At 43.6% G+C, this 13,731-nt stretch overlaps 1 protein-coding gene across 27 annotated transcripts in view; it reads right to left on the bottom strand.

Annotated features, from left to right (window-relative positions):
- OBSCN (obscurin, cytoskeletal calmodulin and titin-interacting RhoGEF) overlaps positions 1-13,731 on the bottom strand; it is a 1,809,553-nt gene that overhangs the window by 1,022,810 nt on the left and 773,012 nt on the right. For all 27 annotated transcript variants that reach the window (XM_085628811.1, XM_085628818.1, XM_085628815.1 and 24 more), the window contains 3 exons: positions 10,588-11,970; positions 4,384-4,662; positions 4,161-4,236 (listed from right to left, as the gene is read on the bottom strand). In XM_085628811.1, coding sequence (XP_085484937.1) covers positions 4,161-4,236; positions 4,384-4,662; positions 10,588-11,970 — 1,738 coding nt within the window. The remainder of the gene's footprint in view (positions 1-4,160; positions 4,237-4,383; positions 4,663-10,587; positions 11,971-13,731) is intronic.

The following is a 13,731-nucleotide window of genomic DNA, read 5'->3' as shown; positions in this document are numbered from 1 at the left end:
CTCATTACTGACTATAACACCCAAGCAAGCACAATCACTGGCTGTAGACATTACAGTGGTGAAAGTGATATACATGATTGCCAGACTATCGACTGGGCACCCGGCCTAAATGGCCTTATGGCAGCTTTTTATAAGATGTTCTGCTCATTGTTGGCCCAAAAACAGATGGGATTATATAACAGCTTCGCAAAATCAGGCATCCTATGTCCTTCCATGTGAGAAGCCATACTGATTGTCATACCCAAGCTAGGAAAAAACACTGCACAATGTTTCTCATGTAGACCAATATCATTACTAAATATAGACACGAAGATCTTCACTGGGATATTAGCCCAACAACTGGTTCCTTATATGCAGAGGTTGATAGATCCAGACCAAGTGGGCTTCATCCCTGAAAGAGGGTGTTGCGATAAAACTATACGACTGCCATACATCCTGGATAAAGTGAAACAAGCCTGGCATCTCACATTCCTAATGTTTATCGATGCAGAGAAGGTATTTGATCAAATACATTGGTCATAACTAGTGAGGGTGCTGAAAAAGGAAGGACAAGGACCTTGATTCAGGAAGTGGACATTTAGTGGCTACGCAGCCCCAGATGCTAGAGTTAAGGTTAACTGGAAGCTCACAAGCCCCTTGGCAGTGGGTAGAGAAACAGGAGATGGCTGCCCACTCTCTCCCCTCCTCTTCGCACTGTATATGGGACCATGGAACCAAAACCCGGGAAGATACGGCTCCATCAAAACATAAACAGAGTGGAGTTCAGAGGGCATCCACAAAAAATAGCCCTATACCCTGATGTAATTGTAATGTTGACAGACCCACTGTCCTCCACTCCAGCATTACTTTCTGAACTGGACAGATTTAGTAATGCTTTCGGCTTTAAAATGAACACCCTTAAATCCCAACTCATGCGCTTTAAAACAACTTGGGACCTTATAGACACCCTCACACAGACGTACCCACTACTGTGGACACAAAACATATACCATACCTGGCCCATCAAAATCTGCCCAAATATCGACAAGACTGTCCCGCTTAACTACGAGTTACCACGACCACCCGTACTGCTGTTCAGAGCTGTGGAAATGGGGGACAAACATGTCTGGGCTGTATGGAAGCGGTTAAGGTGACCTCATTACTTAAAATATTGTATGTTTAGCAAACAATCTCCATCTCTCCACCAAGGGAAGCAATAGAGAAATGGCAAAAATGCATCAAAAAATTCATCTGAGAGGGCAAGAAACCCCGATATGCAGGACATACCAGACAATAGAGGAAGGAGGCCTGGGAGTCCCCTGCCTATCAAACTATTATGCAGCTGCACACCGCTATATGGTGAAAATACACCACCCCACTACTGAAAAGCACTGGTGCTTTATGGACAAAGCAGTCACTGCCATATATATTTGGAAAGTACCATGACTGGCGAAAGGATGCAGACCACAAAGTGTCTATATTTCCCCATTTGTTAAGTCAATAGTAGAAGTATGGGATAAGATTGATGACAACACCATCATCCATGACCCCAATACTGAAAAATCCTGACTTTGCCCCAGCCCTATATATGTACACATTTGGAGAGAAAGAGTGAAAAGACCTGGACACATCCTCCACATCATAACATAATAACAAAGAATGCCACGTAACAACCCCAAAACAAATATGTTATATAATTCGGGATTGCCCTAGCTTTGCCTACCTGGCCTGGCAACAGGCTAACTGCAAGAGGGTGGGGGACTTATTTCACATGGAGAGAATTGCATCGTTTGAACAATTAAAACACAATTATGACCTGACCGAAAGAACAGTGACAAGTGGCAAGAGGGGCAATATGCTTACTGTAACTGCTGTGACCCAGCGACCCAGTTCATCCACAATGTGTGCTGGTTTCACCATCTGTGCAGGTCAGTAGATATAGCAGCTAATAATCTGGTGTAGTTAGCTTTAATGAGGGATCTTGCAGTGCAGTTTTAATGTATAAGTCACCCCTATAGTAGATACCAAGGTGCTTCGTATTTAAAAGGTTGGACATGTGTACTTAGTTTACCATGTCCTGGCTGTGAAAAACTCAAAGTCATTTTTCACTGATGTAAGGCCTATCTGTCCTATTGACTAACACTAGGTTATCTCAATACATTTAATAAATGATAACTTTACATTGGAAGCAGGTAGAATTATGCTGTTTCCACTCAAATGACTGTTAATTTGAAATCCTACTCAATGGTGAAGTCAGATTTTAAGTCACAATTCTGAAAGTGCCACTTTTAGAAAGTTGGTATGTTCTTGTCCTAACCATTTAGGCCTTCTGTCAATGTCCTGGGTCACATGACTGTGAATGGCTCTGCAGTTGGTGTTTGTGTATTACATCCTGAAAGAAACACAAAGAGGGATTAGAAGTGGACAGGATTCACCATCCAAGCAGGGTAGCTCGGAGGTGCTGTACCTAGACTACCTTGCTCTCCAAAGGACCTTTTCTCACACACACAAAGGAATCTTACACCAAGCCGACCATGTCTTATGTCACCCCCAAACTCTTTGGAGCCTTGACAGGGGAAGAAACTTCCAGAACCAGATGTGACAGTAGGCCTGGGAGTCCCCCACAACACAAAGGCTGGCAACAGGTAAAAATACTGAACCTCCAGAGCCACTCTTCAGAATCCTCCTGGACTTGTAGATATGAGAAAAAAGCACTTCCCTGCTGCAAGAGGACGGCCCTGATGATTGAGGACTGCCTTTCTGTCTGTGAAGGAAGACTAAACCAGCTTATCTTCATCCTAGTCTAACCTTAGTGACTCCAAGGGTCAGTTGATTGATCTCCTGTTTGAGCTACAGGGACACAACATGCTCAAGAGGCCTCCCTGCAACTGCACAGCTGCAACTATACTGCCTGAGTCCTGCAGGCCTCTGCCGGAGGAAGTTCTTGATCCCCAAGAGGTGCTCACTAGGTCCTGCAACCTTGGCTGACCTCAGTATGAGCTCCTCAAAAAAAAAATAAAGGTGATTTCCTGAAGTTTGGACTCTGTGCGGCTGCAAACAGACCTGTTCGCGTTTAAACTCTGCTGCTCGTGTTGCCCGCCAATGCGAAGCTCTGGTGAGACCTGCTCTTTGTGCTACAGCGTCCGACAGTGACGACTGACAACACAAGAACTGCACTTCACACTACAGCAATGACAGCCCACAGTGACTGCCAATGTGAATATCCAGCAATGAGCATCCGAGATGCCCGACCAGCTCCTCTCATTACAGAAATGACAGCCTGTGGTGCTCAGCCTGCTCAACGCGCTACAGCGACAATCATTCATGACACTCTCCCTGCTCCTGCCGGCCTCCTCCACCGTAAATGGAACTCTTTGCACCAAAATTTGAGAAGATAACTTTTCCAGCAGGACTAACTTGGTCTTTGTATGCGACCCACGCACCATTGTGGTATGCAATACCAGGTTCTACTGAATGTATTTTGATGTTTGTCTGTTTATTTATTAAAATGTACTCTATTTTTCGTTCTAGGATTTTTCTAGTTTTTACTTTATTATTGTTTATGTGCTGCATAAATACTTCACACTTTGCCTCTAAGTTAAGCCTGAATGCTTCTGTGTCAAGCTACCAGATGGTCAAACACAGTTTAATTTAGTGACTTTTGTGGATCACCCTGACAAGGATTGTAATTGTTGCCTGAGTGGGGCTTCCATCCCTCTCAACTAATAGCCAAATTTCTTACATGTGTTACTTGTGTTGCAGCACATTTCGTAATGTTATGTTTTGTCATAAATATAGATGGTCAAACCTGAAAAGATTCCTAATATTTACTGGTAGATGTGGATTTTAGTGCGGTATTCCCCAAAACCCTGGAATTGGGTAATATTTATTGCACTCAGTAAATTCCTACTTTGCCGAGATTTTATCAAGTGCGATAAAAATCACATCAATTTCTGGGCCCCTAGTAATGCGAACCATTGTGTTTTATATGAATTGTACCAGAACTTGTGATGTGATTAGCATTCTGTAACAGCTATCAAGAGCTTCAAGCATCACCTTCATAAAATATTGTCCCACAGTAATATAGCAATCATTCAAAATGAATAGAAGGTGGTTGGACGCAATGACGCATGGACTCCCTTCTTTAATTCTATGAATGTATGATTTAAATAATACTTTACCTGGACATGTAACCTTGGGCACTGAAATAGGATGACGTTTCAGTGGCTTCTGCTGTGTCATAGTCTGAACTTGTCACTGTTAAACACAAAACAACAAGATTAAGTATTGCTTCCATGGGATAGCAGATAGCCCACAGTGTAATTAAGCTGAAACTCAGAGACCCCGTGAGGTGTTCTGTGTTTAGTTAGCAGCCTCTAACTTCAGTACTAAATGCATACTCACTGTCCACTCTTAATTCGGCCTTGGTTGACGACACTCCCAAGCTATTTTCAGCCAGGCATCGGTACACTCCCATATCAGAGGGAACCACTGCAGTGATAATCAATTGGTGACACCCCTCCTGGTCTTCATTGATCATGTAATGGTCATCTTCTTCGACCACTTTCCCATCCTTGAACCAGCGAACAGTTGGCTGTGGCTTGCCAATGACAATGCAGTCAAAGCTGACTGGGTAACCATCTTGAACTTCTTGATTTCGTAGTTCTGTTACAAACATGGGAGCTTAAAAAAGAGAAACAAGAAAATAACAATTTTCAATATGAATCAATGTGAGACGCTCATTTTCTATTTCATTTTTCATGTATTTACGTGGTGCATGCAAACACTAGTGCATAATGAACAAAATAGAAATATTTTATGTGTTTTAAAGGAAGTAGTTTAACAAACACGCCCACAAATATATTGTCACTGAATAAAACACAGTTAAGGGTCTGTTATGGTTAAGCAAACATTAAAAATTGAAAAATACCTACAATTCACACATTATGGAGTGCAACGTACAAAGCACACCATAAGTCATGCCATTGTCATGCTCATTACAACCCTTAATCGTAGCTATAATGGCTGACAAATAACCTTTAATAATTCCCACAGCAAAGCCTGGCTTGCCCAAAGATAAAAGAAAGAAAAAAGCATCTGAAAGTTTGGCCTGCAGACGGTCAACTTGACAGTGCTAGCACCAGGCCATAAACTTCACCCAATGACCAGAATAAATAGATGTGGTAGAGGGGTGCCTAAATGCAAGAATAACATACACTGCCTTGACAGCTAAATCAAATCCGCTCATTTGGCTCCGCTCAATCTCCATGAATGGACTTGTAGGTTATGGCGATCCAGGTACAGGACCCTGGCCAGCTGTGGAGGCAGAAATACCCCAGATAAAGGTAGATGACTCGGAGCACAAATGTTTACTCTCAACGAATCACAAGTACAACACTCTCCTGACCTAGTGCAGAGTAATTAAGATGATCTGGGCCCAGTCTTTCCTGATCTTCTTCAGAATTCGAAACAAGAGAGGCAGAGGTAGGTATGCATAAAGGAGATTAGAGTCCCACAGCAGGAAGAATGAGTCTCCAAGGGAGCCTCTAGGCAGGAATTCCAGAGTGCAATAAAGAACTTGGGTGAAAGTCAACATTTTGAACCTTTCGTTCTGCAGGAAGGTGTTCAGAAGTGGAAGGTCTGAATTTAGAATGATTCCACATCTTTTTATGGCCACCACAAAATAATGGAAGCAGAAGCCAATTCCTTCTCCCCATCTGTGCCCCTCTGAACAGACCCCTTGGCCAGCACTGTCTAGACTTCCTGCACAATGCTTAAGGCATGATCTGCTGAAGTCTCAACAAAAACAGATACAATATGAGGGAGAGAGGATGTGAAGGGGAGGGAGTAACCTTTGTGAATAATGTGCAGCACCAGGTAGGAAAAAATGAATCCTAACCGCTACCAGTCACGCAACACCATGGGGGGGGGTGGGAATCAAAGAATCTTGGCGAATGTTGCTTCAGGTGAGGAAGGAGAAGAGGAAGGCTGCTATGACTGGTGGTGTCCAAGGTCCCCCACACCACTAGGTATTTTTGAGCCACCAAATAGCTGTGCTGCTGTTGTATGGGCTGTGAAGACTGCCTCTGGTGATTCACAAGACCCAAGTATTTTCTGATATTTGATGCTGCTGATGTAATTGACAGGTTTGAGATAGCAAATTTAAAGATAGGGCCATAGCATGGTTGTCCTAAAAGCACTCCAGAGCAAAGTCGGCCTTTAACCCAAAATTCCTGAAACTGTTGAACAGCATATCCATAGTGGTTGCCTGCACATCACAGGAAAATCCTGTAGTGCATCCATGCAGGATGCCTGGTAATGACACGAATGCCCAGAGCACAACCTACACAGTTGTGTCCAGGCCAGCCTTCAAAACTTATTTTGCTGCACTGTGTGTCCTAGATTGTCTCAGGAAAACGTGTTTTTGAATTCATCAGGGAATATTGACAAGATCTTCCTGCCCATATCCCAAAGGGCATATGTGTATAAACCTAGATTCAGTAAGCTCTGGGCCAAGGAAGCAGAGGTCTCTCATCCAAATACATCAATGCTCTTTGATTCTCTGTATAGTAGTGCAGAATAAAGTGAGTTAAGATTCATCTTGCTAGTCGAACTTTGAGGTACCATGCTCTCAGGCATCATGTGCTGCATTAAAAGGGCTGGGTCTCTGGGGGTCTGACCTAGGATGTCTAGCTACCAGGCCACTAATTGGGGGAGCTGAACATGGCTTAGACAAGGTTGCCATCAAGGATTTTGTCAGTACCTTGTTAAAAAAATGTGAGGGCTATGAATGAGGACTTTCTATCTGGCAGGTTTGCTTTATTCTCCTATAATAGGTAACTGAAAGGCCAATGCTTCTGATGCTTTGCAGACTACTACTGCAAAGGAGGCACTCTCCCCATGTCTTATCTCAGGAGATGAATATAGACCACTAGCATTATGTAGATCTACACGTAGGCCAGCATCAGAGTAATAAGTGGAGAGCAAGTTGACAACATCCTTATTGTCATCCTTTCTATGTAGCACATTTTGAATCTCTTGAATGGAATCAGAATACGATGTAAACAAGGCTTCCAACTGACGATAATACTGGATTCAAGAAAGAGGCTGTAGTTCATCCCAAGATGAGGGATGCAACTTCATAATCTCAAATTGAAACATAGGCCTGTGGCGGGATGATGTTGGCTAAAGATCAGAAAGGACATCGGGATTGGATCTGGTCCAAGTATCGCTGGAGTCGGGGTCAGGGTTGGGGCTGTACGAGGAAGCTACTCAGATGCCCAAAAAGGGCAGCTGGCAACACAGCCAGACCTGTCAGCAGAAGTCTTACTGGCGCAACCGGCAGATTGGTGGGGTCCTCAGGCCCTGCAGAGGGAGCCAGCATGGCCACTTTAAAGGTATGAATCTGCAGCAGTATCCACAATAGGCCGAGAAACTTGGTGTCATGTGACCAACCTTGGAGTAGAATGATGGCAGTGTAGCTAGATTCTTGGAGTGAACACTGCACTCCTTCCCCCTGTATTGGGAGTAGCAAGACAGGGACGAGTACCACTTGTCATTTTTGCTCTTGTGATATAACTTTCATCTTTGACTTATCTGAGGATGGTGACTGGATGCTGGCTGGGAACCTGGACAGGGTGAGGGCACGCGAATTGGAGCAAGAGCAGGTCCGCTGTCTGTAGCACAAACAGCTATGCTTTTTGTGTTCCCTCATCGCTTTTGTGAGCATCAGAGAGCATTTGCCACATGATTGAGTTGTGTCAAGCCACAGGTGGACATCGTGTGAAAAGGTGAACAAAATGAGCTTCCTTTTGTTGCTTCACAGCTTAAAACGTGGTTTTGGGGGGAGCTATTTCCCCAACACACTGTCCTCGCTGGAAAAAATGCAATTTAAGTATTGGTGGAAAACAACAAATGTTGGGCTCGGAGCACCTGATTCACACTGATTCACACTGAAGGACACAGAATGAAAGTAACTGACATTATCGCTCATGGATGGTGGCTACATATGGTTCCATACCATTACTTCTAGAATTGCAGCAGGATTGCTGCGGAGCCCATCACCTGCTAACCCGTAGGAGCAGCTATGAAAATATCCTGGATCTAGTCTGGGGACTGAGGCAGATCAAAAGTGAAGAATTCACAGCTAACCGTATCTGTCCGAAAGAGTTTTACTAGCAAACTCGGGGCACCAGATACAAATAGCTTCTCTGTAGCGGCTGGCTCTTTCCGAGGTTTCACAGGTGTAAATGTGCAGCCCTGCTAAGTGCCACGCATCAAGGGTTAAACTAACGCATTTCAGTACTTTTCCCCACATTGCTGCACTGAAATGCATTAGTCATATAATCAAAACTTCTCTATGCTTCCAGTGACTTGAGCAGGAACCGTTGCCGAAATACCATTGCAAAATTAAAAGGCACGCTCTATCCAAATGTGTGTCTGTTGTCATGTGATGAAGGTTGCCAAGATAGAAGGGAGACAAGAATAAGGGCCAGACAGAAGGAGGCGAGAGAGTGATGACAGGCATGAGAAAAAAAAGAGAGGAATTGCAGCAGAAGACAAGATAATGAAGAAATGGAATAAGAGGAGGAGAGAGATCGGAAACAAATGGAGGAGAGAGGTGAAAAGATAAGAGATTCCAAGAAAGGCAAAAGGGAGGCCAGGAGAACAGAAAAAAAGAAGAGTGAAATTCGAGGACAGAAGGAGAAACAAAAGGAATGGAGGGGGAAGAGACAAAAAAGGAAGGCATAATGACCTGGAAGAATGAAGAAAGAGGAGAGAGAAAAACAAAAAGGGAGGAATGAGTTGAGAGGAGGAAAGAAAAATACAAAAAGATTGAGAGGGATGAATGAGATAAGTGAGAGAGAAAAGAAGAAAGACAAAAAGCTAACCTCGGAGAAGAATAGAGGAAGGTCGTTGGAAAGATAAAGGAAGGAGAAGCGATCTAGAGAAGAACAGATGAAGACAGGAAGGGAAAAAAGAGGGAAAATGAGGAAAAGACTAGAGTGAACATATTGTCGTGAGTGAAAACATGCATGGGTGGGGAGGAGGGGGCAGGAAAAGGAAGAAATAGCAAACGGAGGAAGGTGGGTAGCGAAAGTGGGAAGGAATGTTTAAACGACAGACGAGAAAGATGGGAAAGATGTTAGCAGCCATTTTCTGGTCTGTACCAACAAGTGAGGGGATGATAGTGCCTCGCGCGCACACAGTAGTGTCAATATATTTTTACTGAGCGTTGTCTAGCCTTGAGATAACCACCTTGGTCACTTCAGAGTGCTGCCTAAGTGCTCTTGCAGTCATACAATCTGCTGCCTAGTTTGAAGCTGTGTTTTGGTGGGGAATCATCTAGTTTATAAGAGAGGTGCTTAATCTGGAGGAATGGAAGGGGTACCTTTGAATTTCTTTCTGTTTAGGGATTGTAGGTTGGCATGGGTGCAAATGGTGGATTGTCCTCTGTTTTCGGTACTTCTTCCAGGGGTGGGATTCTTTTCCACTGAGGTTAAGTTTTCAATCAGCCCTTATGCCTGCCTACCTCCAGAGGCAAATCGACGCCACTTTACTTCGACGGCTTACCTTGGAAAGCCTGTGTCTTTTATTCACTCCTAATACAGAGATGCAAAGCTACTGATCGTATACGGGGAAAGGCGCACATCTGACCATGTGACGGCCCATTACACCGGTCAGTCATTTATGGCAGATGCGCGTGTTTATTTTGGAAAGGATGTCATCACAATTTTCATCCAAAATCTTTCACTAGCACCATGGTTCACAGTAGGAGAAACATTTGGGTATCACAGTTGCTGTGTACCTCATGTTTGTTCAAAAGGGTGTTGGTTAGTGGCCTGGCATAGGCACTGCAGATTTTCTAAGGATTTTCTAAGGTGCCATTGTTTTTTACACAGACCACATGATCTCATCACACCCTGCTAGAGGCATGAAAGAAATAGTAAAATGCATATTACAATATAACCCAAAACAGATCATGTTTTAAAACACACATAAAAACTAGTACATGGATGTTGGAACTCTAAAAAGCAAGCAACAAGCATGTTTCTGTGGTTTATCCGTTACACATACACTGTGTGACAAGGGTTTCTAAACTGCATTAATCAAGAGGTGTACCCAAAGCGCAACTCCTGGCCAACACGGACTGAAAAGACCAATCCGCATTATGCAATCAGAGGGCAAAAAGTTAAGGGTCAGACTGGACAGCACAAGATTTGGAAATAAAACACATTCATTTCATTGTGCATTTTTTCTCAATATTTCGCAAAGACATTTCTACTGATTATATATCTTTACTAAGATTTTTTTAAATCATTTTGGCTTTTTTCCAAGATAAGCTGCTATGATGATTGTAAGCAAAGGGGCCACTGATCATTTGTGTTGCTGCAAATATTTACTGCATCTACACCAGTGGTTTTCCTCCCACCGTTTCTACAGGCAGTTTGACTCCTTTGCCTGATTTTAAAGAGACAGACATGAGTAGCATAACTCATGGCAGTGTCATATTCTTCAGGGAAAGTACTACTGTCTGAAACAACATGTTTTACTCTATTTTTACATCTTATGCAAAAAAGAACTACATTTATAAAACTGCATACTAACCGGTATCTGAAGTGAGCAAAGCAGGCCTGGGCTTTTCTTCTGTTGGTGATTGTCCCACAGTGCCTGGTCCTGCTTTCATGATGCGCAATTCGATTTTCTTCACACCATGGTCAAAGATGTCGACCTCAACTGGGATACCCATCGCTCCAAACATTTCTCTGAACCTTGTAGCGGCAATCTTTGCCTCCGACATGACCTCAAACTTAATGTAGATGTACGTGTCATCCTCGCGATATGTTTGCTGGTCCACCTCGCCAAAGTCTCCCTCATCTGCGCTGACAAACAGCTCCTCTTCCACATCTGACATCTCAGGGGAGATTTTGGACTTGAGTAGCTTGTGAAGCCTCCTGCCAGCTTTGCGGAAGGCATCATCCATTTCGCTTCCTGAGGAGCTTTCTGTTTCACTGTCCGTGCTTGACTTTGATGGAGATGGCTTTTGCTTACGGAGAGTTTCAGGTGACTGGCTGCCAACAACAACTTTGGCACTATGGGACACTGCGCCAAACTTATTGGAGACCTCACAGGTATATTTCCCAGTGTCCTTAGTGTCCAGTCCTGTTATAATCAAGGAACAGGTTCCATCACTGTAATTGTCAATATGGTAATGGCGCCCATCAGAAAGTTCTTCGCCATCTTTTAGCCATCGGGCTTTGATATCCGTTTTACTGATGGCCAAGCACTCAAGCTGGACAGTGCCTCCTGGTTCCCCAGAAATATCCTTAAATGTGTCCCCAAACACTGGGCACTCCTGCTGTTTGATCACCTTCCTTGCTTTGAAGCCTTTGAAAGCTGCCTGGATTTTCACAGCAGCATAGTTCATTGAAGGATCATCAACATCGATGTCCTCTAATTCGGAGGGCACAACAGGTAGTGCAACTTCCTTGGTTTCAGTAAACATATCTTTAACCTCAGTATTGGATGTCTCAAAGTGTTTAAAGAACTTTTGGGTGGAGACAGTTTGAACATGGGTACCACAGGTCACAGTGGAGTGGCCAGCTTTTTTCAGGTAGGACACTAATGATGGTGTCCCAGATCTCGACTCATCATCAGAACTTGTGAATGAGAAATCAGCCTCCCCAGTTTTGGCCAGGTCATCAGAGGTGTAGCTTTCTGAGTATTCTGCACGGGTTTCAGCTTCTTTTTTCAGACGTCGCAGTTTCTCATCTTCTTCTTGCACCTCACAGATGGACTCAAGGGTTGGCTCCCGGCTCATCCTGCGCTTCTTAGCCAAAGCTTCCCAAAGGAGATGCAGATCTCCTTCTTGTGCTGCCTCGGGTGGCAAACTGGGCTGGGCTGCTCCATCTTCCTTTCCCAAGAGCCCATCAATCAATTGGGGTTCCTCAAGCAGCTGTTTGATGCTTACTGCCTCTGGAACAGATTGTGCTGAAAAGCAAAAATGACATTGACTCATTTGGGTAACCAATAAGTAGATAACTCGACATTGGGGTCAATCACAAAGTCCTGCTGTTACGTACTGTTTTCTATTAACATATCTACAGATCTGATCTGAGGGAAATCAAAAGATTGTCAATCAACCAAAGGCTTCTAAAATGTTACCAGGGCTCTTGCAATGTCAGTCAGTTGTTAGGCTGTCAGTGCTGCAAACACAGTCAAGAAATCTAGTCATGCCTAAAGAAGAGCCCACCTTTACATGGACCTTTCTAATAAAAGACTGTTTCCATTACCAGAAGGGTACAATGTACAATAATGACTGGCTTGCAGAGATCAAGCAAAGAATGCAATAATATATGGATGCGTTGAATTTTTTTATTTGTTAGTCCATTATGGCAGCCACGGCCCATGCAGGTAAGAGTGGTGGGGTCGGGGGGGGGGGGGGGGGATTTCAACAGAGGATGACAAGAGAGAATTAGTTATACAATTAATTTTTCCTCGTCATCGTCTGTCGAAATCCCCCTCCACCCGGCCCCACCGCCCACCACTCTTACCTGCACGGGCCACGGCTGCAGTATGGCTGAATCATTCCAGCAAATATGAACTTCCTCTTGAAATAATTCATGCGTTCATGTGCCAATTGATGTGAAAAAAGGTAAAACAGCACCACAACACACACAATGCAAAAAATCTAAAGCAAATTTAGAACATGACATTGTTGTCCTCCATTTTAGCCAGCACAGCTGTGTTAAACTATGGAGTGAGTTTCCAGGAATTATTTAGGCTGTGAGAACCACTGAGGTGTCCTTATGGTATCAATGGTGTCATCAGCACCAGAATACCCTCACGGGTTATAGTGCGCTTTACAAATACACATAACATCAGCTGAGAATGGAGGTGAGGTGAAGAAATGTGATGAAGCAGCAGGAGAGCTCTTTATGTAACCTTCAAAGTGCCAGAGCACTTACTGATTGAACTATAGAATGCACCGAATATATAGCTCATAACTGTTAGATGGGCTGGTGTGGTATAACTCCAAGTACACAATTCGCAACAAAACATTTGTAGGCATAATCCTTGTGCTAATGGTAAGTTGTTTACATGTTCACAGCCAACACTTTTTCTCTGTAGCCAAGAGACATAAAGGGTATTAAGCAGAGGTACTGTACGACCTAACCAAGACACTACCTGTCAGTGAAAAGTATGTCTTTAACTTATTTTATGGAGTAGTGTTTAGCTATTACAAATCCTTTACTTACAAATAAACTACTGCAGCCATTGATTTTGCTCTACCGTTCCTGAAATGGTATGAGATGTGATGTCACTTCAGCTGTTCCCATATTTTCCCCTTAAAGTTTTGGTGAATGGAAAAACACTCCATGACCACGGGTTTAGCGTAAAAGGTAATTTATTAGGACAAGGTTGCAAAACTACATTAACATTGTTAACATTAACAAATAACAACCTTAATAAATCTGACACTACCATTCCTCCTGTAACCAGTCACACTTCATGCCAACTGTCATTTCAAAGCCCTCATGCACCCTGCTTCAGTCTTCCCTCTTCCACTCACGGATCTCCTTCCATATATCCGGAATCTCGTTCCTTGACACTAGCAAACACCTTCCAATGAAACTCTATCCAGCTCAACGAATTCCTGCACACCATCTTTTGTCACCTGTGCTCTCTTCTTCGCCTGAGGGGTTGGATAAACCCGCATGAGACTCTCCACCTCCCAAGATACTGCCTACA

This window comes from Triturus cristatus, chromosome 10 (genome assembly GCF_964204655.1).
Source record: "Triturus cristatus chromosome 10, aTriCri1.1, whole genome shotgun sequence".
Classification (NCBI taxonomy): domain Eukaryota; kingdom Metazoa; phylum Chordata; class Amphibia; order Caudata; family Salamandridae; genus Triturus; species Triturus cristatus.
Note: the sequence above shows the minus strand (reverse complement) of the source record. Positions and strands in the feature narration are given on the sequence as shown.